This window comes from Manacus candei, unplaced genomic scaffold (assembly GCF_025592945.1).
Source record: "Manacus candei isolate 608988 ecotype Guabito, Panama unplaced genomic scaffold, ASM2559294v1 h1tg000005l, whole genome shotgun sequence".
NCBI classification, from domain to species: Eukaryota; Metazoa; Chordata; class Aves; order Passeriformes; family Pipridae; genus Manacus; species Manacus candei.
The window spans coordinates 16,417,019-16,441,338 of record NW_026138053.1 but is presented as its reverse complement, the minus strand read 5'-3'; the positions used below and the strand labels follow the sequence as shown (position 1 = coordinate 16,441,338).

Genomic DNA, 24,320 nt, shown 5'->3' with positions numbered 1-24,320 from the left:
GGGGCTGTGGGGGCGCGCCGGGGGCCGGGCCGGGGCTGCGGGGGAGAACGCGGGGCAGGGCGCGCTGCCCGCTGGGGACACTCAGCGCGCCCGGGGCGGGAGCCCTGGTCCGCCCCGCGCCGTGCCTGCCGCTCGCGCGCGTTCCGCTGGCGATGCCGGGCGCTCCCGGCGCAGCTGTCGCGGCGGCGCTCGGCGCGGGGCGGGGGCGCGGCGCGCCCCGCGTGTGACCGGCGGGGCTCGGGGACCCGCCGTGCGGCGCGGAGCCTGCCGGGAGGAAGCGCGGGGACGCCCCGCAGGAAGCGGCGCTGCCGCGGGGCCGCCCCTGAGTCACCGGAGGGGCTTGTGCGGGCGGTGGGGCCGGGCCGGCACCTCTGATCCTCCGCCCTGCCCTGCCCTGCCCTGCCCTGCCGGTGCCGCCTCGGGAGCACCGCCCGGCCGGAGGAAGCGCAACGTGAGCGAAGCCGCGGGCGCGGGGCGGGAGATGCTGATGCTGCGGTGCTGCCGGGCCGCACCGAAGTGCTGCGGGGTGCTGCTAACGGGGTGCTGCCCGCCAAAGGAGGGGCACCCGCTCGAGAAATCTTTTCCTCGGAACGAGGATTAAGACACTGGGTTTTGACAGCGGGGTTTTATTTTCGTCATTTTTATTTTGTGTTGTGTACAGGGAGTACTGTACGGTTTCTTAGAAGAGGTCAGTCCTGCATTGCAGTTTCATAATTTAACTGGCAAAACCGATCTGCGCTTTCACGGCACATCAGAAAGTGCCGTGATGCTAATTCTAAAAAATCTAAATAGGCGCTTATTTTAATTAGGGACTGTATAATAATATAATCCTTGCTTGTCACTACACGTTGTAAACACTAGAATGTGTTATAAGCAAGGAAGCCTCATAAACAGCAAACAATATTGTATGCTTTTAAATTTTAATTTATCGTTACAGTAGTAGTGGTAAGTATTGTTGCAACTAGGTTGCAAACTGGGGAAAGAGGATCTAAGGTTTTCAAAAGCACATACGATGAGGATACAGTGGACCTCATAAATGCTGAGTAGTCACACCTGCTAATAATTTTTAGAAATCAGATGTGATTGTTTAAACCTATAAAATTAGGCAACCAAAACAAGTGATTATTCTGGAAATAGTTTCAGTGACCTCTCCTCACAAAATAGTGGTAAAATTGGAACTCAGATTTGGGAAGACCTGTATACGTGGACATTTTCTGATTGTTATACACACAAATTGGCAAATCTGTATTTTTAAGAAGCAAGTTTATATAGCTCAAACAAATTTCTCCTATGAAATTTCACATTGGTTCAATTATTCAACAAATTCAGCAAATTCTTGTTCTCTGAGCTTTCACAGTGCTTTTCCTAAATCAAAATTAAAGACTCTTTCTAGTTTTAAAGGAACAAAATCCCTCCCACAATCAAAGAGCCTTAACAGACACAAGTTTCTTCTGCTGTCCTGCAAAAGGAAGGATCTTGTACATCCTTCCTTTATGTGCTTACACTTATATTTTCCAAGCTGCCAAACCAGATGGGAAGAACAAAATTCTGTGTCTTAAACCCCTGATGTAACTCGTTAACTCAGTGGAAGGAGAACATGAAGGGGATGAGCCATAAAATAAAATAACTTCATTGGGAGCACTTGCCTGACTGTGGTAGCCAAATATATATTTTAGTGGTGCCTGGTGAACAAAGCAACAGCTGGTGAGGTTCTGGAGAAGTCCTTATATCTCTGTAGTTGAACTTAAGGATGGAACACACAGACATTGCACTGGTACAAGGCGATAATTTTGCGAGTAGAGAAACATGCTGTTCTTTTCTTTTTGACCATCTGGTGTGATAACTTCTTTCTGGAGTGTTCATTGACAGGCAGAGACAATTCAACTGAGCAATAGGAAAAAGGATGGGATAATTGCCATGAATGCGTATATCAGTCAATAATAGAGAGGAACTTTTATTTGTAAAAGAATGCTGGGTAGCATGTAGATAATTGTTGATCTTCAATTATAGAGTCCCTTTAATTTCCAACAGATTTAAAGATCACAAACAACTGCCCTATAAAAAGAAGGGGGGAAAAAAACGATCCTACTTGGCAACAATGAGGTGAGTCGCGAGGCTTTTTAGATTAAAATAATTTACATTCACGTTTTCAAGCATGGTATTTGCACTTTGGAAAAGGAGGATTAAAAAACACTCTCAAATTGTAATTGTTTAGCCGTCCTGGATCACTGAATTTGATCAGAATTCCCTGCTGAAAACCTAGAAATTGCTAACATGAGTAATATGTATAGATGAGTAACTACTTAGTAGCAAGCTTAGAGCATTCATCTTGCATTCAATTCATACTAATCTTACAAGTGAAGGAGGAGAAAAGGAAACTGTATGAAGTTTAACAAATACAAGTGCTGGATTCTGCAGCTGGGACAGGGCAACCCTGGATATAAGACTGGGGAATCAGAGGCTGGAAAGCAGTGCCATGGAAAGGGACCTGGGGGTCCTGGTCGCTGGCAAGTTGAACATGAGTCAGCAGTGCCCTGGCAGCCAGGAGGGCCAACCCTGTCCTGGGGGGCATCAGGCAAAGCATGGCCAGACGATTGAGGGAGGGGATTGTCCATCTCTGCTCTGCACTGGGGCGGCCTCACCTCCAGGTGGTCCCGTGCAGCTATATATGAATATAAGAATTAATGTAAGAATACAATAAAAGAAGGATATAAAGTGTTAGAGAGCATCCAAAGGAGACCTACAAAGATGGTGAAGGGCCTTGAGGGGAAGCTGTATGAGGAGCTCTTGAGGAAGCATCTTCTCTCCCTTTTGCTTCCCTGCAAAAGTAGAGCTCCTGCAGTGCTGAAAATACTGAATCAGTACAAATTTGCTTTCTAATTTCAGCTGGATAGGTTTGATGAAATATATCTATGTTCAGTCAAAAACACAGTACTGAGAAAATAAGAAACAATGAACAATCTGAAGAATTATTCTGGATTAATTTTCACAAAAAAATGAAATTCAAAGTTAACAAAAATGTGAAAAGCAAGTAAACATAGAAACAGAGTACCAGAAGTATCTGTCTTGACAGTAATTGGCCAAAATCCTAAAATCCTCCTTATTTATTTACTTGAACCAAAATTTGCTTAATATTGTGGGCGTTCTGCTCATTAACATGGATTTAATGACTTTTCCTTTCTTGTTACTTGTTTTGAAGGTATTTTCACTTCTGTAAGCTTCCAGGAAGAGTTATGGGAATCCGCCTACTCCGCTTCACCTCTGTGGTGATCATCGTCTTACTTCTTGTGGCAGGTGCTTTAACAGCTTTGCTTCCCAACATCAAAGATGACAAATTGCCCAATTTGAGAAGGGAACCAAAACCCCTGAGTCAGTCTGCCTTGGATTCATTTACTCTTATTATGCAGACATATAATAGAACTGACTTACTGCTAAAGCTCTTAAATCATTATCAAGCCATCCCCAACCTACATAAAGTAATTGTTGTGTGGAACAACATTGGTGAGAAGACACCAGAGGAGATGTGGAATTCCTTGGGGCCTCATCCTGTCCCTGTTGTCTTTAAAGTTCAAAGTGTAAATCGCATGAGAAACAGGCTGCAGAATTTCCCTGAGCTGGAAACAAAAGGTAATCAGCAGTTCATATCGCTACTACTCATATTATTTTCATGCTTAAAATCTGAATGCTAAAAGAGAGATGGTTTGAGTTATACTATGTAATAAATCCATGGATGTGCTGGGTCACTTAGAATGTGGGTAGTATAGAGGAAACCGATGTTCTGATGTCAGATGCACACCACCAACAGGCTGTCAGTGAAGAGTAAGGAAAAAGAAGAGGGATGTCAAAGTATTTCATGGGCTTTTGCAACTGTTCCCCATTTCCTTTGTCAGGCAGACATAGATAGTTCAGCCTCTCTTCCTTTTGTAGCATAAACTGAAATTCATAATGCATGTATTTGTTGAGTGTGTGCACTAATCTGGACTTAAGTCATCTGGTAAAGACTTGATTTAATCCATTCCTTTAAGACTGAGTTCTCAAGCATGTTCTGCTCTTCTGAGAAACCTCCCTCCCTACCTGTCTGGCTTTTTATCTCAAATTATGCATCCCTTTTAAGAGTATTTTCCCCAGTCTTTTGGCTATTCATCTAAATATTCTTCCTAAGCTCTTTCCAGGAGGTGTACAACAATAAGTCCTGTTTGTTTCAAGTGGAAAAAACCCCCATATGTTGCATTACAGACCTGACCTTACTCATGATTAGTAAAGGTAATTCTATTTACTGCCCCCTTCCTAACATGCCTTGCTACTCCAAACCCACAATTTCTAGGAAGACATTAGAAACTTCAACTTCCCAAGTGTTTTATTTACTGTAATAGGATTTGTGCCTACTGTAAATTTAAAAAGCTTTAATGCATCTGGAGTTCCAAGAATATCCTTCCTTTTCCACTTCCTGATAGTCTTTTGTCTAAAATTCAAGGCAAAGAGTCTTCCTTCTATAGTTAATCATATTGAATGTTGCCTGTGCAATTTATTTAATTGCTTACTTAGAACTTTCAAGTAGTGAGATGAGTAAAATTTTACTCTAAGAATCCTTTATAAGGCTCACATGCTAAAGAAAGGTATCTAACTCTATTTTAGTTGTATCTTCACACAAGATAGTAGAATTTTAAGCTGCTTTGCCAAACACTCCCAAGTTTTCCAACACATACCTCTCCAGCTCTACTACAAATGATCAAAAGTTGCTGGGTTTTGTTCCAGCCTGGCAAATAATCTAAAACTTAGGTTTGCTTCCAGCTACCACAAAGCTGCAACCTTGCTTTAGCTTTGAAATATAGTTGTGTTTTCTCAATCTACTTTCAGGGAGTTGTAATTCAGCTTAATGGTTATAGAAATTTCACATTTAATTTGTCAAATACTGTGCTGCGTACTGTGCTCGTGTATTTAATCTTTTGATAAATTAAAAGTTTTTCTTTTTTTTTCCTCCCTTCAGCTGTTTTAATGATGGATGATGACACTCTAGTCAGTGCTCATGACCTTGCTTTTGCCTTTTCTGTTTGGCAGGTAATATTTTGCATCTTGGCCGGCAGTATTTGTGACTTACAATTGAGATTAATGGGTTTATTTGGAGTAATACTGTATCATAATGTTTGACCATTGGTTCTCTAACTATAAAGTTAGATTTTGGAAGGACTGAAGTATTGAATAGTATAAATTACAAAAATAATCTTCTGTAGTAGCTGTACCTGTAATCTATAACTTTAAAATTGTAACTCTTCCTTACGAAAACATGAAGGTGCTAACTGCTGAATTTATTTACATTTATTGTAGTATAGTAGTTTGTTAAACAAAAGTGTTACGCTTTGCAAAACAAGATAAAATGTCTGTAAAGTTATTTTCAGTGCCAAATACACAGCTGCAATTTGTGGAAAGATGTTTCTTGGCACTGCATGATGTGGAATGAGGCATACTGTGTCAGTTTTGTGAAACTGTATTTAATTGCAACATTTATGCAGATCAAAGGACCATATGTCAACAATTTAATTATTTCCTGGCAATAATCTTGTGCTCCTCTCATTTAAAAAATGCATAAATCTCTCTTATGAATGTACTTAACACACATCTCACAGTGAGGGGTTCACTTTGATTTCTTTTAAATTTCTTTTTTCTTTCAGCAATTTCCAGAGCATATAGTGGGATTTGTTCCTAGAAAGCACATTTCTACTCCTTCAGGCGTATACAGTTATGGTAGCTTTGAATTGCAGAACCCTGGATTTGGAAATGGAGATCAGTATTCTATGGTTCTTATTGGTGCAGCATTTTTTCACAGTGGATATTTAGAAGACTTTCAACGACAGCCAGAAGCAGTTTATGCCTTAATAGATGAAACTCAAAATTGTGATGATATTGCCATGAATTTTCTGGTAGCCAAGCATACTGGAAAGCCTTCAGGAGTGTTTGTGAAGCCTGTTGATATAAGAAATTTAGAAAAAGACACTAACAGTGGCTATTCGGGAATGTGGCACCGAGCAGAGCATTTGTTACAGAGATCCTACTGTGTAAATAAACTGGTTAATATTTATGATGGCATGCCCTTAAAATATTCTAATATCATGATTTCTCAGTTTGGTTTTCCTAATTATGCAAATCACAAAAATAAAATGTAAGCCAATGAATTTAAGGTGTTAAATGTTAAACTGTACTCAGTAAACTCCACTGAGTTCAAGGAGAGAATATGGTGTAATTACTGCATCTTGGCCATCCCTCTGTGTAGCCTCTGATTTTTCTCCATTGGGCTTTTGGGCTTTTTATGTGGTTTTTTTTTTCCTTTCTAACTAATTCACCAAGGTAAGTTTTCTAAAAACTTAATATATAACAATGTTTAGCTGTGATAAAATCATCCTCTTTCCTTAAAATCTGAAAAGCTACTATACTTAGGCCAATTCTTTAGAAACATGCAGTCAAAAATGCACTCCCACCCTTCAGATCTTACATTTTGATTTTTTTTTCTTGAATAAACGTATCTAGTCTAATGAGACCTAGGCATATTTTTGACAGTTATATGTTGAGATGCTTCCTTGCCTTCCCTCTCCTCACCTCCTTCTGTTCCCAGTGAAACTGTAAAAGAGCTACAGTGAACTGCTGGCCAGGCTTCTACACTCCTGTACAAAACCCCTTTGAAGTTTGTATATAAGCTGTTCGGTGTCCTGAGATGTTCTGAAGCTGCTATGAAAGCAAGAAGAGTACCTCACCTTAATCTCAGATAGCCCTAAAACCATTGCCTACCATATCTATTCCTGCTGAGATAGTGGAAAATGATCTGTGATGTGGCTTTTTTTCCTATTATTGATTTGCCTAGAGTTGCTGAAACACTGCAAGCAGCTGAAAGGTAAATCCTAGCAGTTGGAAATGTAAGAAACATGAATACATGAAATATGACACTTACATAAGCAGTCAAAAGAAATGGATGGGATGTTATTTATTAATACTCTCTTTAGTACATAGTTTTATTTTGATATTTTGCATTTACATTGATACAAAAATGTGCCCAGGAAAATCCTCACTTGTTAAAAATGTCTTATTTACAATTCCTAGTGAGAGCAAGCTGTTCTGCATTTATTACAGTGTACATTTTGTAATTGTACAGATCTGTTGTTTTTTTTAACTACTCTTTCAAATGCGTATTTACTTTCTAGTTCCTTCTCTGGTTTTGGTGACTATGACAACAGAATTAAAATGTGCAATGAATGGGTAAAGCATTAGGAAAAAAAAGTATTTTACACTACAGTAATATTTAACAGGGATGGACTGTTATCTCTGAATTCCCTGGCTTCATTTGTAGCAAGAAACAGAGCTGCTGTCAATAGCTTTTGTTAAACTGGGGCTCTGTAGTTCTGGAAACCTTGTGTTAACATAGACAGGACAAACCTTTTCCATTGCATTTGCAGAAGGGTTGGGGTTTTTTGTTGGGTTTTTTTGTTTGTGGTTTGTTTTTTTTTTATGGTATGGAAGAAAGAACAAAAGACACTGATTTTCCTGGACCATAGAATCAGATTTGGTATCCAAAGCAGATTTAGTTTCATCTGCATCAGCTTTTAATTGATTCTTAGTATAAGTTCAAGGATATCTGTGGGCAACCATTAACAGCTAATACCTGGTAAACAAATAGCATCTGCACAAAAAATGTATAATTTTATCATTTTTTGTAATACATTAGCTGAACAAAAAGTGATTGAAGAATGTGACAAGTTTTTTACAGCAGGGTGTGAGTCTTCGGGGGAACACAGGATTCTTTTGCCGTGTTCTATCAGTGCTAAAGGATTTGATTTCTGTTCAGTGAAGTCTTCCTAGTACTTTTGTAAGACTTAAAGGGCAAAATCTTAACATGGCATTGTAAAGTCTGCTTAATTTTGTTGTACTAGTGAAAAGTAGTTTTTAATTATTGTGTTGTAGTGCTTAGCAGTATACAAACAGGTCTATCATCTTTCCAGAAATGCAACTTTCCCAGTTGTAGTTTACTGTATTTCATTTACTTACTGGTCTTCCGTAATTTCTGTTCTGTGCAGTATCAGCTAGAATTGTGAAGACTCACAGTTGTTGTTTATCTTATTTTTAAAATGTGAAACAAACTGTCAGCTCAGCCAAATCTTAGTATTGGGCTCTGTGTTGGATGGAAGGAGTTGTTTTGATTTGTTCTGGGTTTTTTTTGTTCTTCTGTATCAGTGAAAAAATTAATAGAACAAGCTTTTAATGATATTGTTAAATTTAATTTGTACCATTGTCAAATAAAATACAGAAAGCAGATTTGTGATGATTTTCAGATTATTTACCAAAATTTTCAGTGTTAAGATGTCTAAAGTAAGCTCACAGTTTGCATACAGATGAGCAGCACCAAGATTTCTTTTTTTAAAAAACGTGTACTTGTTGCCACATACACTCATTTAATTTAGGTAAGGCCCACTTGTGAGGGAAGAAAAGACATCAAAAAGACACAGCCTTAAGCAGTTAGTCTTAGATAGGAAAGAAAATTCAAAGGTAAGACTTCAGCTCCAGTCATAATTCATTTTGTTTGGGAACCAAAAGGGTTTTGTTTGCTTATTTTTTAAAGGCTGATTTTTATCCTTTGGTGATTATAAAAGTGCTTTGGGATTCTTTAGTGAAAAACATAATAATATGCATGTGATTATTTCTTCTAAGATATTACTTAGATGTCATTTGTTAATATTTTGGAGTCTAAACAGATTCATCACCACCTCTGCATGTTCTGTAGAAATTAGTGCTTATGCAACATAAAGTTTTAAAATACCTGAAAGATAAATCCTAGTTGAAAAAGTCAGGATATTAGTGTTCAAATACTGTAACAGGACTACAAGAAAATGGCTTCTTTACCAAAAAATGCCACAAGATGTCACTGTAGCCTTGATATTTGATATCATATGTTAAAACGAGTAATTAGAATTGATTATAAAAAGTTGTACTGGTTGAAAACATTCTTAAAGCTAGGATTTTACAAGGAAGAATTAGTTAAATTATCATAGTAAAAACTACAAGATACAATACTGAAATTGAAAAAACTTGGTTATTCTGTACATATTTTTACAGGGAAGAAAAGAAAGATCAGTTTAAATATTTCCGATGCTTACAAAGGCTGTTGCTAATTGCCACAAATGAGAACTTCTATGCAATGAAAATAGTATTTGTAATTTTGCAAAAGGTGTATAAGCAGTATGCAAACATTTGACAGCAGGGCTTCTGTTTCTTCAGTTCCTTGATTGAGTGTCCAGCTAGATGAGTTTACAAATAATAGGCTTCAACACAAACAGTTTCTAAGGATTCTGGATTCCAGATAGCAGATGGTTCCACTGCTCAATCTTTGCTTCTGTTGCCAAAGAAAGTATTCTTAAGACTATTTTGAGTATGCTCATTCAAACTCCCCTTAAGTGCAGCATAGACTTAGAAATGTTACCTGGAACTGTAGTGAAAGTTTGAGTCAAAAAGGGTGTTATAAAAAGTATGGTTCTGGAGATAATACCTTACTACCTCTTTTCTTACAGGTAAGGCTATGGTACCCCTTAGACAATTACCTGTAAGTAAAAAAAAAAAAAAAAAAAAAAAAAAAAAAAAAAAAAAAAAAAAAAAATTTAATTAAGTTGTATAGAAAGGACTTTCCTATATAAGGAAAAATAAACCCATTGATTTCCATGAAAAGTAAATACCTTCCACCAACAACCTTTATTTAATGTGCTGTTACAGCTATAGTCTCATTCATGTAAGCATCTTGTACGGAACAGTACTGAGAATGGTATTTCTGATTAGGTTCACAGGATCAGGTCCAAACAAATTCATATTTAGGAATATTAGCTCTGGAACTTTAAAAAAAAATAAAGCAATGTAAGAGCACAGGTATAAATTATTAGAACCAAGACAAAAAATAAATAAGCAACTACACAACAAGTTGCACTAGAGAAGTGTTTTGTGTAGTACTTCACCTTATTTGTAAAGCTTTAAAGATTATCCAGTGCTTATGACACTAGAATAAAAACGGAGAAGTGTTGCACACGCATGTTTAGTCTCATTTGCAGACACGCTGGGATTAATTATCTGAACTGGTAGTTACAGTAGGTTATTTATAGTGTTTGGGAAAGATGGTGATAATAATGTTAACCTCAGGGCTGCATATGGCTTTGTATTACAACATCTTTTTAAGGTGTTTCAAGGGGCGGGCGGGGGTGTTTGGGCGAAGAATAACTCTTTTTCTCTTTTTTTTTTTCCTCCTCGAGTTCTCTCTTCTTTGCAACTTTTTGCTTTCGTTGTAAATATGAGACGGACTGTCTGCCTTGTTCGGCACTTACCAATTCTTTCTAAAGAGGAGCGTGGCAGAAGAACGCGCCCACAGCTCGAGCCAGCGCTTTAGGAAAGCTCTTTCCATCCGCAAGCGCCTTCCCGAGCCCCGCTGCCCCGGGCTCTGCCCCGCCCGGCCCGGCCCCCGCCTCAGGAGCAGCACAAACCCCGGCCCGCGGGCGGCCGTGGGCGGGGCGCTTCCCCGGGCAGCGCTCGCTCATTGGCTGGAGGCGCAGAACGGCGGGCCTTGATTGGCGAGCGGGCCTGTCTGTCACGGTGAGTGGTGCCCCAGGTAGGGCAGCGAGAGCTGCGCGGTTCCCCGTGCTCGGCTCCCCCAGAGCCGCTTCGGCCGCCCGCCCGCCCCCGCCCGGAGCCCGCCCGAGCTGCTGAGGCGCCGCTCCCCGCCGAGCTGCACCTCGGCACCCGCCCTGTCCCCGCGGGGCCCTGTGCCACGGGCCGCCCCCGGGCGGGGAAAGGCAGCGAGCAGCTCAGCGGGGCGCGGCGGCGCTGCCCGGGCGGTGGGCGGCAGGGCAGGCGGGGCGGAGGCGGGGCCGCGCCGGGCGCAGAGGCGCTGCCTGGCGGAGCAGGGGCGCTGCCGGGCCGGGGGGCGAGCGCGGGGGGGCCGGTCACTCTCAGCGTCAGCCCTGGGCCGGGCGAGACAAAGGCTCCGTAACGCGGTTGCCAGAGCGCCGCCGGTCGCTTGGTAACCGCCCGCTGCCGCTTTATCCGGGGGCGTCTCCCGGCTGGGGGCGGGGTGGAGCTGGAGTCCTTGTGGGCGCTCGCCCGCCGTGTCCCGGGGCTCGTTCTCGGCTCCGCTCCCGCTCCTATGCGGGCTGCGGCCGCCGCGCTCGCAGCACCGTGGGCCCCGGCGGGCGGCCCCTCCGGGCAGCGGGTCGGGTCCCAGCGAGCGCGCCCCGGCCCCGCCGGCGCTGCCCGAGAGCGCCATGAGCTCGGAGCCGCCCCGCGCCTCGCTGCTCCGCGCCCTGTTTAAGATGGAGCCGCCGGCGGCTGCCTCCGAAGTGCTGGGGGGAGCCTCGGAGTTCGTGAAAGGTGAGAGCGGGGCGGGAGCCGCCCCGTCCCCTGCCCGCGGGGGTCCCGAGGCTTCCCTCAGAGAGGAACCCCGCTGGCTTTTCCCGCCTCCCTACCCCGGCTTTGCTGCGTGCTCGGCCCCTTTTCCTGGCGGGCTCGGCGGGCTGCCCGCCCCCGGTTGCCGCGGGCACACCTCGGCGGGTCCTGCCCCCGCTCCCCCGGCGGGGAGGGCGCGGGGCCGGCACCTGTTGCTGTGTGCGGCTGTGCCCGGGGTCAGAGCCTCCCCCGCCCGCGGGGCCGCTCCCGAAGGTGCCCGGGGGGGCCCTGCAGGGCAGGGCCCGCGGGCGGAGCGGTCCGGGCGCTCCCGCCGCCGCTCACGCAGCAGAAAAAGGAGCGGCGGAGCCTCTTCCGCCCCGGGCCGCGGGGTGACAGGCGTGCCCCGGGCAGCCGGCGGGGCATTGCCCGCACCGACCGACGCTCTGCCCTAATCTGTCTTTCAGATCGGTTGTACTTCGCTACTTTACGAAATAAACCGAAAAGTACCGTAAATACCCACTACTTTTGTACGGATGAGGAACTGGTCTATGAAAAGTAAGTGTTGTGATCTGTTACGTTTTGCATATTCAAAGTGATCACCTGAGGGTCTTCCCAGCACACTGTGATACTGTGTAGAATATTTTTGCCCCATTTAGTGACTTGCACAGAACATGAGTATAAAGTTATCCGGAATATATTTATATATTAGCTGAAACTAGTTTAACAAGATTACTGCTATAAAAAAGACCCACAAAAACAGCTGCAAGGCTTAAATTGTAGTTGAACTAGGAGAAGGCTATCTGAGCCTTGTAAGATTTGTTTAAAACATGGAGAAGATCTCTAATTACATTTTATTAAATGGTGACTTAAATAGAAGACTCTTGTTTGGCATGAATAGATGAAACAATAGTTTGTTTCCTGTGTTTCCCTTTATAGAGTTATGAAGTGATCACCTTTAATATAGAATTTTAAGAATGCAATGTTTAAATGTGCTTTTAAAGAGCATCTGCAACTTGTTTTATAAGAAGGTTTTGTGATAGCACTTCCTGATGGCTTTTGTAGCTTTAGAACAGCTGAAAAAGTATTTTCTGTGAAGTAAAAGCTTCATGTGTTTGAAAAACACTGACTACACATAGAAGGTAAAAAGTAAAATTGATTATAGTTGTGAATACTATTAAAGGACATAAAATACACTTAAAAATAAAGTAACCACTCTATGCTGTGGTTAAAAAGTAGATGCTCTGCACTTTGTTCCCAACTCAACTGTTTCATGTGTGATGGTTTATCTAGCTACTTGACAAAGGCGTTGCTGTAACAGAAGTGAAACAAAAAGTGTGCTCCTATTTTTTGTAAAACTTTCCATCTGGGCTGAAGAATTTGTGAGCATCAGCCATTCTTCCTTTACTTCTATAGTGACTTCAGCACTGTTCCTGTGAAGGTGTAAACCAGTCCTCCTTGGTTTTTAGCTTACTTTCTATGCCCAGCTTGTAGTTTTAGAGTGTGTTTTCTACATGTTTTTGAGTCTTTCTCATCTTAAGCTGTGCATCTTCTACTGAAGCTCCCAATGATTTGTGCCGAAAGTTGACTTTTATAATCAGCTGCTTGGGTTGGGAGTAAGTTCTGTAATGATCATTAAGGAATTTAGATTGGAAGGCACCTTGGGAGTACCCCAAGGCAAGGTTGACCTAATATTGAAAGCAGAATTCAATTGGGGAAGGTCCTGAGCAATTTGCCTTATGTGAAAATGTTCCACTTTCTTTAATGAAAAAAGCTTGTTCTTCTTGACTTCTGTGTTATTCTTGATGTGAGGTGTTTTGGTTTTAATTCTTAATATGCTTCTAGGAAGGGTGAAGGAATCTTATGTGGCATTTGATCTTATGGGTAAGAAGGGGGAACACTTCTTTACTGTTAGTTACAGAGGACTGTGCTAACCAAGGACTGTTGCTGGGATATTTTGTGTGAGGACAATGTCATATTTAAAAAAAAGAAAAAAGTACAGAGAAATTTGAAGGGGAGGGGGAAAGTAATTTTCTTTAACGTGTAACAGAAATTCCATGGGTATACTCCTGAACCCAGTTATCTGTTAAGTACATATCAGGTGTAACCTGATATCACATATAATTACCAGATAATGGAAGGAAGCAGTTTCCTTTTTCTAGAGCACATCTAAAGATTTTGGACATGTAATTCATGGTGTATTTTCTGAATTGACAGTTCCTACCCTACTTTGCCTGTTTTAAAGGTATCCTATATTTGATACCATAATAGTACTCTCGCTTTTGTGCTCTCAAAATACTAAAATGTGATATGAGGTAGAAATTGACAGTTACCGGGTGGTATGAATGAATTTTCTATAATAACCTAACTCTTTGGCATAACATTGCTAAACTTTCCCCTGATATTTGTATTGCTGCACCTATCACTATCAGTGTATGCAACATTTAGTAGTAAACCCATGCCTCATTTGATTCCCCCCCTCTCTCTCTTCTCCCTCATATTTAAAGAAGTTTATATGGTCTCAGGGAAGCAAAAGCAGGTGTCATTAGGGTTACAGTTTTATGTATCTCTTTAATATCTTTCTGAATTTGGACAGCTAGAGGCAAATTGAGGACTAGAACGCAAGACTCGGTTCTTGGGGAAATACTAATTTTGCTGTAGCTTCCCTTGTGCTCATCAGCAAGCTTGACATCAGTCTGTTGTGTTTCACAGGCTGCACACAAAGTGGGGAGCTTCGTGTCAGGGCTCGTCTGTAAGTAGTAGTGGAATATAACTTTAATACACCAGATCAGATCTCCTGCTCGCTTTATCAAAAATGCAGCCTTCTTTCTGAGAAAGTGGTTTGAAGTATTTGTTACCTGATAGCAAAATAAATACTTGGATGTGAGTTGAAGTGCTATAGCTCAGAACAGTGGTTTCCAGAGTCTTTATTCAAGATGGCCTACCTGGCTTGTTGTGATCAGAATTTCATGGCCAGTTCTGCTTTTTATCAAATGAACTGTTCAGTGTTCTTGGGAGGAGGATAGGACATGTCTACTCAGGTATGCAATCCTCAGCACTTGTGAGGTATGTAATTAATTATGTTAATACAACTGCTTATTGGCTTAACTTTGTTTAGATGCATCACAGTAGTGACGAAGATACTTCATTGAGCTTAGAAATAAACTGCTTTTCTTTGGGCCTTATTCTGTTAGCTTGTTACAGAATTTTATTTAGCTGACTTTACAGAGATGTCAGTTTGCTTCACTGAAGCAGTATCTGATCTGAAAACCTCATGAATATGTAGGTTTGGAGTTGTCTGATTACAGAGGGCCTGTTATTGGATCATGCAGTACTTAAAAACTTAACTGCCTCGCTTCCTTTTTCTCCCACTCTTGAAGAGACATAAGGAAGTAATTTTGTACCTTAGTAGTATACCCCATTTATTAAACAGAGCAGCCGTAGTGCTAGATCTAATGGTTTCGGAAGTTTTGGTCTGGTAAATGCTGACTTGCTATTGCAGCCTGTCACGTGGTTTATTACTAAATTGTACACAAAGTGTGGTTATGTAATCTTGAGCACTTTAGCCTTCAGTTTTCACTAGAAGTTTTCAGCTGTTCTAGTGAATTCATAACACTGTCTTATTTAAACATGCACAGTTTAAAGAGATAATAAGGGTGTTCTTAAAAGCATTTAAGCCCATCTGAAATGCTTCCTGACTAGGAACTCACTACAACTGTCACTAGTTAAATGTGCTGCAATTTAACCTTGAACCTATTATGCTAGGGAAATGATATGTAAATGCCTCAGTTAAGAGAACAAGAAACTGAATGAAATTATACAATTCTGAAATCTTTTTAATGGTTCTCTTTCTGTAAGATTTTGTCAGAGGTTTTCTGAAACTCTCTGACTTTCCTCCTGAGAAAGTCTGAGCTACTGATTATAATGGAGCACAATCTTTCAGGGTAATGTAGTGCAGGTAACTATTACTTCAGAAAAATGGAGTTAATGAGAAATAATCCAGCTTGATGAAGACTGTCATTTGGCAAATAGACAAGCCTTGCCTTGGCAAAACCTCAATTAAGTAAGAAGCTTTTTATTCTCTAAGAATAGCGTCTTTCATGTTTCACCTTTCAGTAAACAGATCTGGATTGAGAATACTACACTTGACTGGTTAACTTGGCTTTCTTACAGTTTTATCAAAGCAACTTTTAATGTCCTTTTTTATTGTTGAGTAGCTTTCTCAAACAAAATTAAAATCTAAATAATGTGAAAAAGGAATCTCTACTGGTAAATTGTAATGGCAACCTTCATAAATCATAACGGTTTTATTCAGTCATTTGCTCTCACTTTGGATCTCTTGTATAAACAGCCTTTGCACATCTAATCTCTGACATCATCTAGGCTGTAAAAGGAGTTAATATGATAGTCTCTGTGTATCCTATGCTTTACACTAAAGCTTTCTTTCAAGCTATGGCATGTTACTTGCCCATTTCACAGCAATCTTCACGTTAGCTACTTTGGTTATGCAGCAATAGAATAAGACTTTCAGATGCTTAGCTACAACAAAATTCAGTTAGTACTGTTTCCTCCACTGCATGTGTATATGCAAAGAAGCAGTTTCCTGTGAGAAGAGTAAGGGTTAGCTTGCCTGATTTTGCTTTGGCTAAATGCTTCTTTCTGTTCTTCAGTAACAGTACTTGCATAAGAAACCTGAACTTCTCCATCGTTCTGTGGTTTATATCATTTGAAAGGAAACAGAAAACTTTAAGTTAAACTTGTTCCAACAATCAGAGCTGTTGCTTCACAGAGAACAGGGGCTTCCTTGTTCACTCCAGTAACTTTTGAAGACTTGACCTTGACAGTTGGATGACCAAGACAACCTAGTAAGCTGAAGTCCAAAGTAAAAAAAAAAAAAAAAAGGAAATTTCCCAACTTCTAACTTCTATCAATGTGAATGTAAATACAGAGGAGAAAAACTTCTGTATGTTGAATTCTTACAGGTGGGTATTAAGAGTAATGCTCCAGCTTTATTTCGTTTTCTTAAAATGAGAAATTTTAATTTCACTTCAGAAATTAAATCAGAAGATCTAACTGAGAGTGTCAATTTTCCTTCAGGCACAAACTTCTGACATAATTTCACATTTGATACTTGTAAAGTGCTATCCCTTAACACCTGTGGTATGCTTTTCAGTCCAGCAGTTTCATAAATTTTATACCTACGCATTGGTCTCTGCATACCACATTGGTCTTTGCTTTTTCATAGGTAAAAGATAAAAGCATTTGCCAGTAGTATTGAGCATTTTTTCCTCTCTTCTTCCCCCCCCCCCCAGTAAAAGGGTACCAGGATAAACCAGAACTGTTTTCTAGGTCCCAGTTTTATATTGGGCAGGAGTGTAGCTTGGTACAGAAAAGACCATTTGAGGATCTTGACCTCTGTTACAATGACTTTCTTTCCGAAGAGACTAGGCTTCTAGCAGGACCTGAAGATTCATCCAGAGGGAAGCTTTTTGTGAAGAACCTCTTCATAATTTATTTTTGATGTCAAGGAGCATTGCATTAAAAAGAATGTATTTGGAATAGCTGTTTAATTACCTACAACTTAAATCAATGAATTCTTGTTGGATTTTGAAGAATCTGGATCTTGAGGAGGATTTGGAAGTTCCAAGAAGAAATTGAGTTAATACGTAGGGTTTTTTTTGAATAATACAGAGCCTCTACTTTATTCCTACCTCCAGTTGCAAGCAGTGAGGTGATTTTTCCAGGGTTATATTTGCTGTATCATCCTTTGTCTATTCAGAAGCATGCGATCCCTAAGTAGTATTAAGTATTAGGGATTTTGTCTCGGCCCAAATAAGAAAGCTCCCAGGAATTCACGTGTTACTGGAATCACTGGGCTAGAGCAGGGAAACAGTGCCACTGAGTATCACACCTATTTTCATGTGCTTGAGAAGTAGGGAGGAGAAACACACTCTAGGAAGCAGGAGAAAGAAGACTGAATAGGTAAGATTTCCTGAGTAGCAGTTAGGTTGTAATGAATGGGTGGACCAATCCTTTTGATGCTCATCCAGGAACTTTGTTGTGTAAGATGTGTTCAGCTTATGATTTGAAGCAAGTACCTGTAATGGCCAGTTGGCCACTTCTGCAGTACCTGATTCTTGTACTGCTTGATGGCCAGACTCAGAGCAGATGCAGTAGGGCCCTTGGAGTGCAGTAATCTGAATGTTCCAGCCTAGGAAAAAAAGGAAGGAGAAACAAGTGGAGAATTTTTCTCTTATTGTAATTCAGTCTCATTGCTTAATTTTAACTGTAAAATTGTAAATTTTAATTGTAAAATGCTGAAAAATTAGTGAAGCTTTGCAGTTAAGAAGCTGTATATATGTTATTTTACAAAGTTCTTGGCTTTTATCTTTTGGATTGAGTAATTTCAAGCTTGGGGGGCTCCTGTTTTGGCAGGTAAATTACTTTATATGATTGCTAGTCTTCAAGAAGGCAAACTTTGTACTTTGGGGAGTAGTTGTACTCCTTTTCTGGGATACATACTCCAGAAAATGAATGCAGTTGTGAAATGGTGGCTCTATTTTCAAGTTACTAAATCAGTGGCTGAGTAAGGTGGTATACAAGTAACATCAGGCCCTGATGGGAAGTGAATGGCAATAGAAAACTACTGCTCTGGTGTTTTCATCTGTAGGGAAGAAGTATCAGGCATCTGGAGTAAGGCATTAGCAATGCATTTTATCTTTGGAAGATAACTTGATATCTTGGCCTGATCAATTGACTGATGTTAATATGGACCTTGACAAATTAGAGACATGGGCAGTCACCAACCATATGGAGTTTAACAAGGGTAAGTGCCGAATTCTGCACCTGAGATGGGGCAACCCTGGTTGTGTGTATACACTGGGAAACCAGAGGCTGGAGAGCAGCACTGCGGAAAAGGACCTGAGGGTCCTGGTTCATGGCAAGTTGAATATGAGTCAGCGGTGCCCTGGCAGCCACAAGGGCCAACCCTGTCCGGGGGGGCATCAGGCAAAGCATGGCCAGCTGGTCGAGGGAGGGGATTGTCCTGCTCTACTCTGCACTGGGGCGGCCTCACCTTGAATATTGTGTGCAGTTTGGGGCACCACTATATAAAAAAAGCTACTAGAGAGCATTCAAAGGAGAGCTGCAAAGATGGTGAAGGGTCTGGAGAGGAAGCTTTATGAGGAGTGGCTGAGGGCACTTGGTCTGTTCAGCCTGGATAAATGGAGACTGAGGGGAGACCGCATTGCCACCTTCAATATCCTCATGAGGGAAAGTGGAAGGGCAGGTACTGATCTCTTCACTCTCATGATGAGTCACAGGACTTTTGAGGAAATAGCTGAGTTGGGGGAGGTTTAGGTTGGATCAGGAGAAGGTTTTTCACCCAGGGAAGTGGTCACAGCACCAAACCTGTCTGTGTTCTGGAAGTGTTTGGACAATACTGTCAGGCATGTACTGTGATTCTTGGACTTGATGATCCTGATAGGTCCCTTCCAATTTAGCATAATCTGTAATTCTGTGGAGGTTATCAAATCAATTAAATGTGTGCCAGGCTATATTATTCCTTCATTGACTATAAACAGGCACCATCCAATAGTTCAAGATAGGAAATCTGTTTATCATTTTTCTGAAACTCTAGGGTCAGGTATTCAAATGCTTAGTGAAAAGTGACTTTTGCATTCAGAAGAGGTGCCGGTTTAGGCTTGAACTGACTCGTGGCACCTTCACGTGGCCTCCCATGGAACTGCAGTTGGAAACGACTTATGTTGCTATCTCAAGAGTTGAGGCTGCATTCTGTTGAATTCCCTGGAAGAATTTACAGTAGCTGCTTGCATGACAGAGTAGACCAATGGACCCATTATGGGCTGGCCCTTCGAGGTGGATGACCCTTCCTATGATACAGTATAGCAAATGCCTCAGATCTTATGTTGTAATAAATTATAGGAAGAAGTGGTTCTAGGAGTCTGTTCTAAGGGGAATACAGATACCAGAAACTTAAGTTACTGCTTCCAGGTAGCATCATGATAGTATTTTTGAAGTAGACTACTTAAATATTCATCTAGTATATTCTGGGGTTTTGCTACTTAGTTTGAGAAGCCTAAGGATAGAAAGCCTCCATGGGTTGAGGGGGAAGAATAATTTCAGCTATCATCTAGGTACTTGATTAAAACAAAATATAATTAAATGTTAATTAATACCATACCTGCCATCTATTCCTCATGTGTGGTTCCCACCTCCATTGTAAGTGATTCTCTCTTAACTGGCTTAAGCTTCAGAGACATCCCGATTTCTTATTGTATTTCAATGCATTGTTAAAATACCTAGATGTAAAAGAGGTGGAAGTAAAATAATGAGTGGATTGTTACCAATGACTATCATATAATAGGATTTGACTTTTTCTTACATTTATCTTCAACTTTTGCCCAATAAAATTCTTTACTCAGATGGTGACTTGGTGTGTCATTTCTTCCCCATTCCCTATACCTCCCGTTTCCCATCTTCTGCTTACATTTAACTGTATGTCAAAATTCTGTTCTTAAGATGAAAATCCTCTGGGTGAGTCAGGATCAAGTGTCTCTAATTCAAGTATATAAATGGGCTTTTATAGAAAAAGTAATGAGGGTGCATAAGATTAAACCCTTCTTCTTAAACATGTCAGAAATTGTGTTTAGGTCTAAGGATGTAAATTGAAGGAAGATTTTGTAGATCAGAGTTCATTGACTTCAGTACAGAGCCTTGTATTATCTTTCAGAGAACTCTTTGATTTGGAGGTTTGTAAAGCACTTGTTTCACTTAGCCCCACTAAAAAAAAGGATAATCCAACTTATTGCACTTTAGAGGTATTAAGTGGAGAAAGTTAAAATTATGCATGTAACATAACCTTTCTGCCTCACATGTAAACCCCAATGTTTTGTAAGTGAAGCCAGTGGCTGGTTTATACTGCCAATATGGTGTTATGTAAATAACTTGGGAATTGCCAGTGGTTTTGTGTAGCAGTAGTGCTGGTGCAGCACTGACTAAAAGTACCTTTCCTTTATGATTGTGTTTGGCTTCTGAGAAATATTTTTTTTCTGCAGCACAGACAAATGGTGACAGGACCAGAGACTTAAACACAGATACTTCTGCCCCTGGCCTCCACTGTGTTAAGAGAAGCACACCATACTTAATGGGAATAGGTGATGGAGAAATAGTCAGTCAAAGATTGTGACATCTTTCACTCGATGGCTGAGAAGCTTAATAGCTTCATTTTGCTTCATGGATAGACTCAAATGTATTTTATCCTTCTGCCATCAAAATAGTAACTTGTCTGTTGTGAATAAATTTGTAAATTAATTTTTGTGTACTTTTCCTATACTTCTGTTTGAATTTAATCATGTGGAAAAGTAGAAGTGGATATATGACTTCATATTGATGTACTTCTAGCAAATGAATAGTAATAAAATAAAAACTTATCCTAAAGCATGGCTTATAGAGTTCTTCAGTTCTTTAGGTAAACTGTGTATTCCATTAAATCTTTCAACTACTTTGCTCACAATGGTTTTTAAAAAAGTATTCTGTTTTATAGTAACTATCACATTCCATGTTGTTTCACAATACTTTAAAAAGTATTTTTCAAAAATAATCTTTAAATCCTAAATTCTACTCTTCCATCATATATTTAAGTGAAAGAATACTCTAAAGTTAATGGAGCAAGACAGGGTGGGTTTTTTTTTTTTTTATTTGAAGAAGGTGTTAGTGCAGCAGTATGGGGAGAGATGTTAGTAAGCCTTCTGTATGGCTTTTCGAGAAGCTACAGTGTTGTTAGAGCTCCAGTTTTAATTTCTTTGTCATAACTCATACTTGTCCCTAGAACTTTTTTATTTCACCTCTGAAAAGCCATATGGAGGGTTTTATTTTAAAAATACCTATAACTGTTGACCGTATCTGGAGACTTAGCTGAGATGGAGTTCTGAAGTTAAGCCCTGCTTTACTGCCACTGGATTTTCCTCTTGAGTTGGTTACTTCTGTACAACCTGGAAATAAAGTCCTAGTAGTTGGATAACTTGCTCTGTCATCCAGCTAGTTAGCTTCTGTAATTACATCTTAATATTTTGTTCTGAAGGGCTGAACTGACTCTTAACCAACACTTACATTGTTACTTGATATTGTAAAGTAGATGATACTGAAATAGCATTGGTGTGGCAGGCAGGCTACTTGTCCTAGATAGTGATCAGACTAATACAGTTGTCTCTTTTTTGCACTGCTCTTGGCTTTCTTATTTGAGAGAATGTGGGGAAGAGGATATTAACCAAGTTATAAGCACTAAAAAGATCATCAAGACAGATTTCTATACACAAAAGGAAAATTATTGGGGGAAGCTTAAATTTTGAGCAGTTTTGCACAATGAATGGAGAGGGAGAAAGCTCTAGAAGAGATTGTTTAGAAATCTAGGAGAGAAACAAGAACATTGAGGAATTGGTATTGACAACATGAAATAAATAATAGATTGGAAGAACAGTCTAGAGATGAGGATTGTGGGACAAAGGGAAAAATAATTCAACGTAAAGTGTATATGTAATATATAATCTCTGGAATAGTGAAGGATGGGATATGAAGAAATATGCTTAATTTTCAGACAGATCAAGACTGGACATAATTCAATAAATTTTATTATCCATAAGAAATTCTATGTAGCTTATTCTTAATACTGTGTAATGATATATTTTCATCTTAAGCAGTTGTGGAATCTTTATCTAGGATGTCAACATGGCTTAAATGTAGATCATGTCTTGATATTCTTTACTCTGTAGTTTTGGTCAAAACCAGACTGCATATCATGGGATGAAGGAAAAAATTCTGTAGTTAGTGTGTGTATATAATGGGAAAGGTAGTTACTGGAATATCTTAAACTGAAGCTACAAATGAGTTCAAATTAATTGTTACTGTTGTCCTCTTAAATGAACCAATGAAGGACTTATCTGTTGTTCCGTGTATATTGGCTACTCTGTATCCTGCAAAAGTTACTAATTTGCAACTTTAATTATCAACAACATGGACATTGAAATTTGCCTAGCTCTTTTGTATAAATAACACTGGTTTTTGTTTTTTTTCCCCAGTTTCTATGGAGATTTTGGACCTTTAAATTTGGCAATGTTATACAGATACTGCTGTAAACTAAATAAGAAACTAAAGGTAAGCTGTGTTTAAAAACAATGTTCCTATTTTTTTTGTGTTTTGAAATTGAAATAAAATTATACAGTTTGAGAGTGGTGATTAGGTGCTCATTATCTAGATGGTGACTGCTAAACTTGAAGGATGTTCTTTGTTCCGAGTTGTTTTCTCTCTAAAGTGTGAAAACAATTAATATACCTTCATTATTCCTTATGAGATGAGGCACTGAAGGCTGTGTTCACCTTTTTTCATAACCTTACACTTTAAAGACAATAGTAATAAAAACCACTGGTTATGCTCCATCCCAGCCAGACAAGTACACTGAACATGTAGCTGTGGGCTTAACCTGTTCTCCAAATACCTGTGCAGAAGTGATTTGCAGCATGTATAGGAAATCTATCAATTTCAAGAAATGAAACATATTCTAATTTCTAAGTACTAATTACTGTAACTTCTGGGCAAGTAGTGAGGAGACCATCCACTAAATATAACAGGTTTTAAATCTTTATAATAGAGAATATTAGAGCTGTTACTGACAGAAGGGGAAAATGGGACTACAGAAGTGATAACTTGGACTACTGTTCAGAGGGTCCCTTTATCAAAAATGGCATTATGTTTTGCGGCTAATGTTTGCTGCACAAACATTTGCTGCACAATGCACTTAGGCAAATTGATTCATGCTATCTGCTACTTTCAGGGACATGCTGAATTGCACATGTTCTTAAGGGGAGGTTCTCCAAATTCAGGGATTTATGGAGTTGCTATAAACTTTTTGCAAAAAAAGCACTTCTAGTGAAAATGTACATTGCTTCTTAACTCTAAAAAATTACTTATAAAGAGAAAAAGTTAAACTCTACTATTTCTAATTTTGTTAGCGTGTGTTCATATTGGGAAAACATTGGATTTGTCATTTCACTAAAGAGAACTTATAACTATGTTATCATCCCATTTTCCAGTGCCAGTATCCCATTCAAACACGTGACCAAAGATGCTCACTCAGTAGGAATCTGTTTTTTTTACCTTAATTCTGCTGTTGTTGACCTTTTATTTGAGTTAAAAGTTGGAGTGTGCTTGCTCTGTGAAGCAGTTACTCCAGAGAAGAACCAATAGTAAAGCTACTATTCTAACTTCCCTGTGCCCTTGGAAACAGGAGAGATCAGTTCTGTCTTTTCCAGATTCAGATTAAGACTGCGATCAGTTTGGGACACGAATACAGTCTCATGTGTTACTGTTGAAGTGTATCTTCCTGCTTTTATGGTTGAACCAGAATGCCTTCAATCCCAAGCCTAGGTACCCACAGTTTCACCCAGGAAATAAGTATACAACTAATAAATATCCTGGGATTGTTTTTAATGGTTCAGTATTGAACAGGAATGTCTCTACAGGCTTTATTCTTCTTGTAAGGCCATCATCTATGTTGAATGAGGCAAGCATGTCATCAGAAGTGGCTTGGATATTATCATGGAAAAAATAAACAAGGGAGCTAAATTGGAACTGAACTATTGACTTTGATATTCGCAGAGCTGATTTAACAAACTGTGATGTCACTTTAATGCAACATTTACATTTGTTGAAAAAGCAAACATACTGACACTGCTAGGTGAAGATTACAGCTGATGAGAAGTCTCAGCCCCTCTGGGAGGAGATGCTGTTTGTTGCTGCCAGAGGCTAATTCCAAATAGGTTAATTTAAACTACTAGTGTATAAGAGGGAAGAGTAACCTGATAATGCAACCACTTGAAAGTAATACCTGAAATCAAACAGCTAAAGCT

At 40.1% G+C, this 24,320-nt stretch overlaps 2 protein-coding genes and 1 long non-coding RNA gene across 4 annotated transcripts in view; 2 read left to right on the top strand and 1 right to left on the bottom strand.

Annotated features, from left to right (window-relative positions):
- Positions 1 to 80: 80 nt before the first annotated feature.
- On the top strand, positions 81 to 8,296 carry EXTL2 (exostosin like glycosyltransferase 2). 2 transcript variants are annotated; one of them, XR_007906820.1, is made up of 6 exons: positions 81 to 451; positions 2,032 to 2,103; positions 3,200 to 3,627; positions 4,163 to 4,263; positions 4,988 to 5,058; positions 5,670 to 5,691. XR_007906820.1 is itself a non-coding variant. In XM_051800657.1 (5 exons), exons 2-5 carry the CDS (start codon positions 2,099 to 2,101, stop codon positions 6,159 to 6,161), a joined length of 996 nt encoding a protein of 331 aa, XP_051656617.1. In that variant the 5' UTR covers positions 81 to 451; positions 2,032 to 2,098; the 3' UTR covers positions 6,162 to 8,296. The 2 variants fall into 2 exon arrangements, 1 of the variants encoding a protein (XP_051656617.1); XM_051800657.1 differs by lacking the exon at positions 4,163 to 4,263 and having other exon boundaries at positions 5,670 to 8,296.
- Positions 8,297 to 8,424: 128 nt separating this feature from the next.
- LOC127477063 (uncharacterized) lies at positions 8,425 to 10,429 on the bottom strand. Its single transcript, XR_007906834.1, has 3 exons — positions 10,347 to 10,429; positions 9,725 to 9,863; positions 8,425 to 9,578 (listed from the first exon to the last, which is right to left on the bottom strand). It is a non-coding gene; the product is annotated as an uncharacterized LOC127477063 (long non-coding RNA).
- Positions 10,430 to 10,963: 534 nt separating this feature from the next.
- CDC14A (cell division cycle 14A) overlaps positions 10,964 to 24,320 on the top strand; it is a 56,130-nt gene continuing 42,773 nt past the window's right edge. Inside the window, 3 exon segments of the mRNA XM_051800335.1 lie at positions 10,964 to 11,385; positions 11,865 to 11,955; positions 22,494 to 22,569. Of these exon segments, the coding sequence (XP_051656295.1) occupies positions 11,280 to 11,385; positions 11,865 to 11,955; positions 22,494 to 22,569 (273 nt within the window). The 5' untranslated portion in view covers positions 10,964 to 11,279.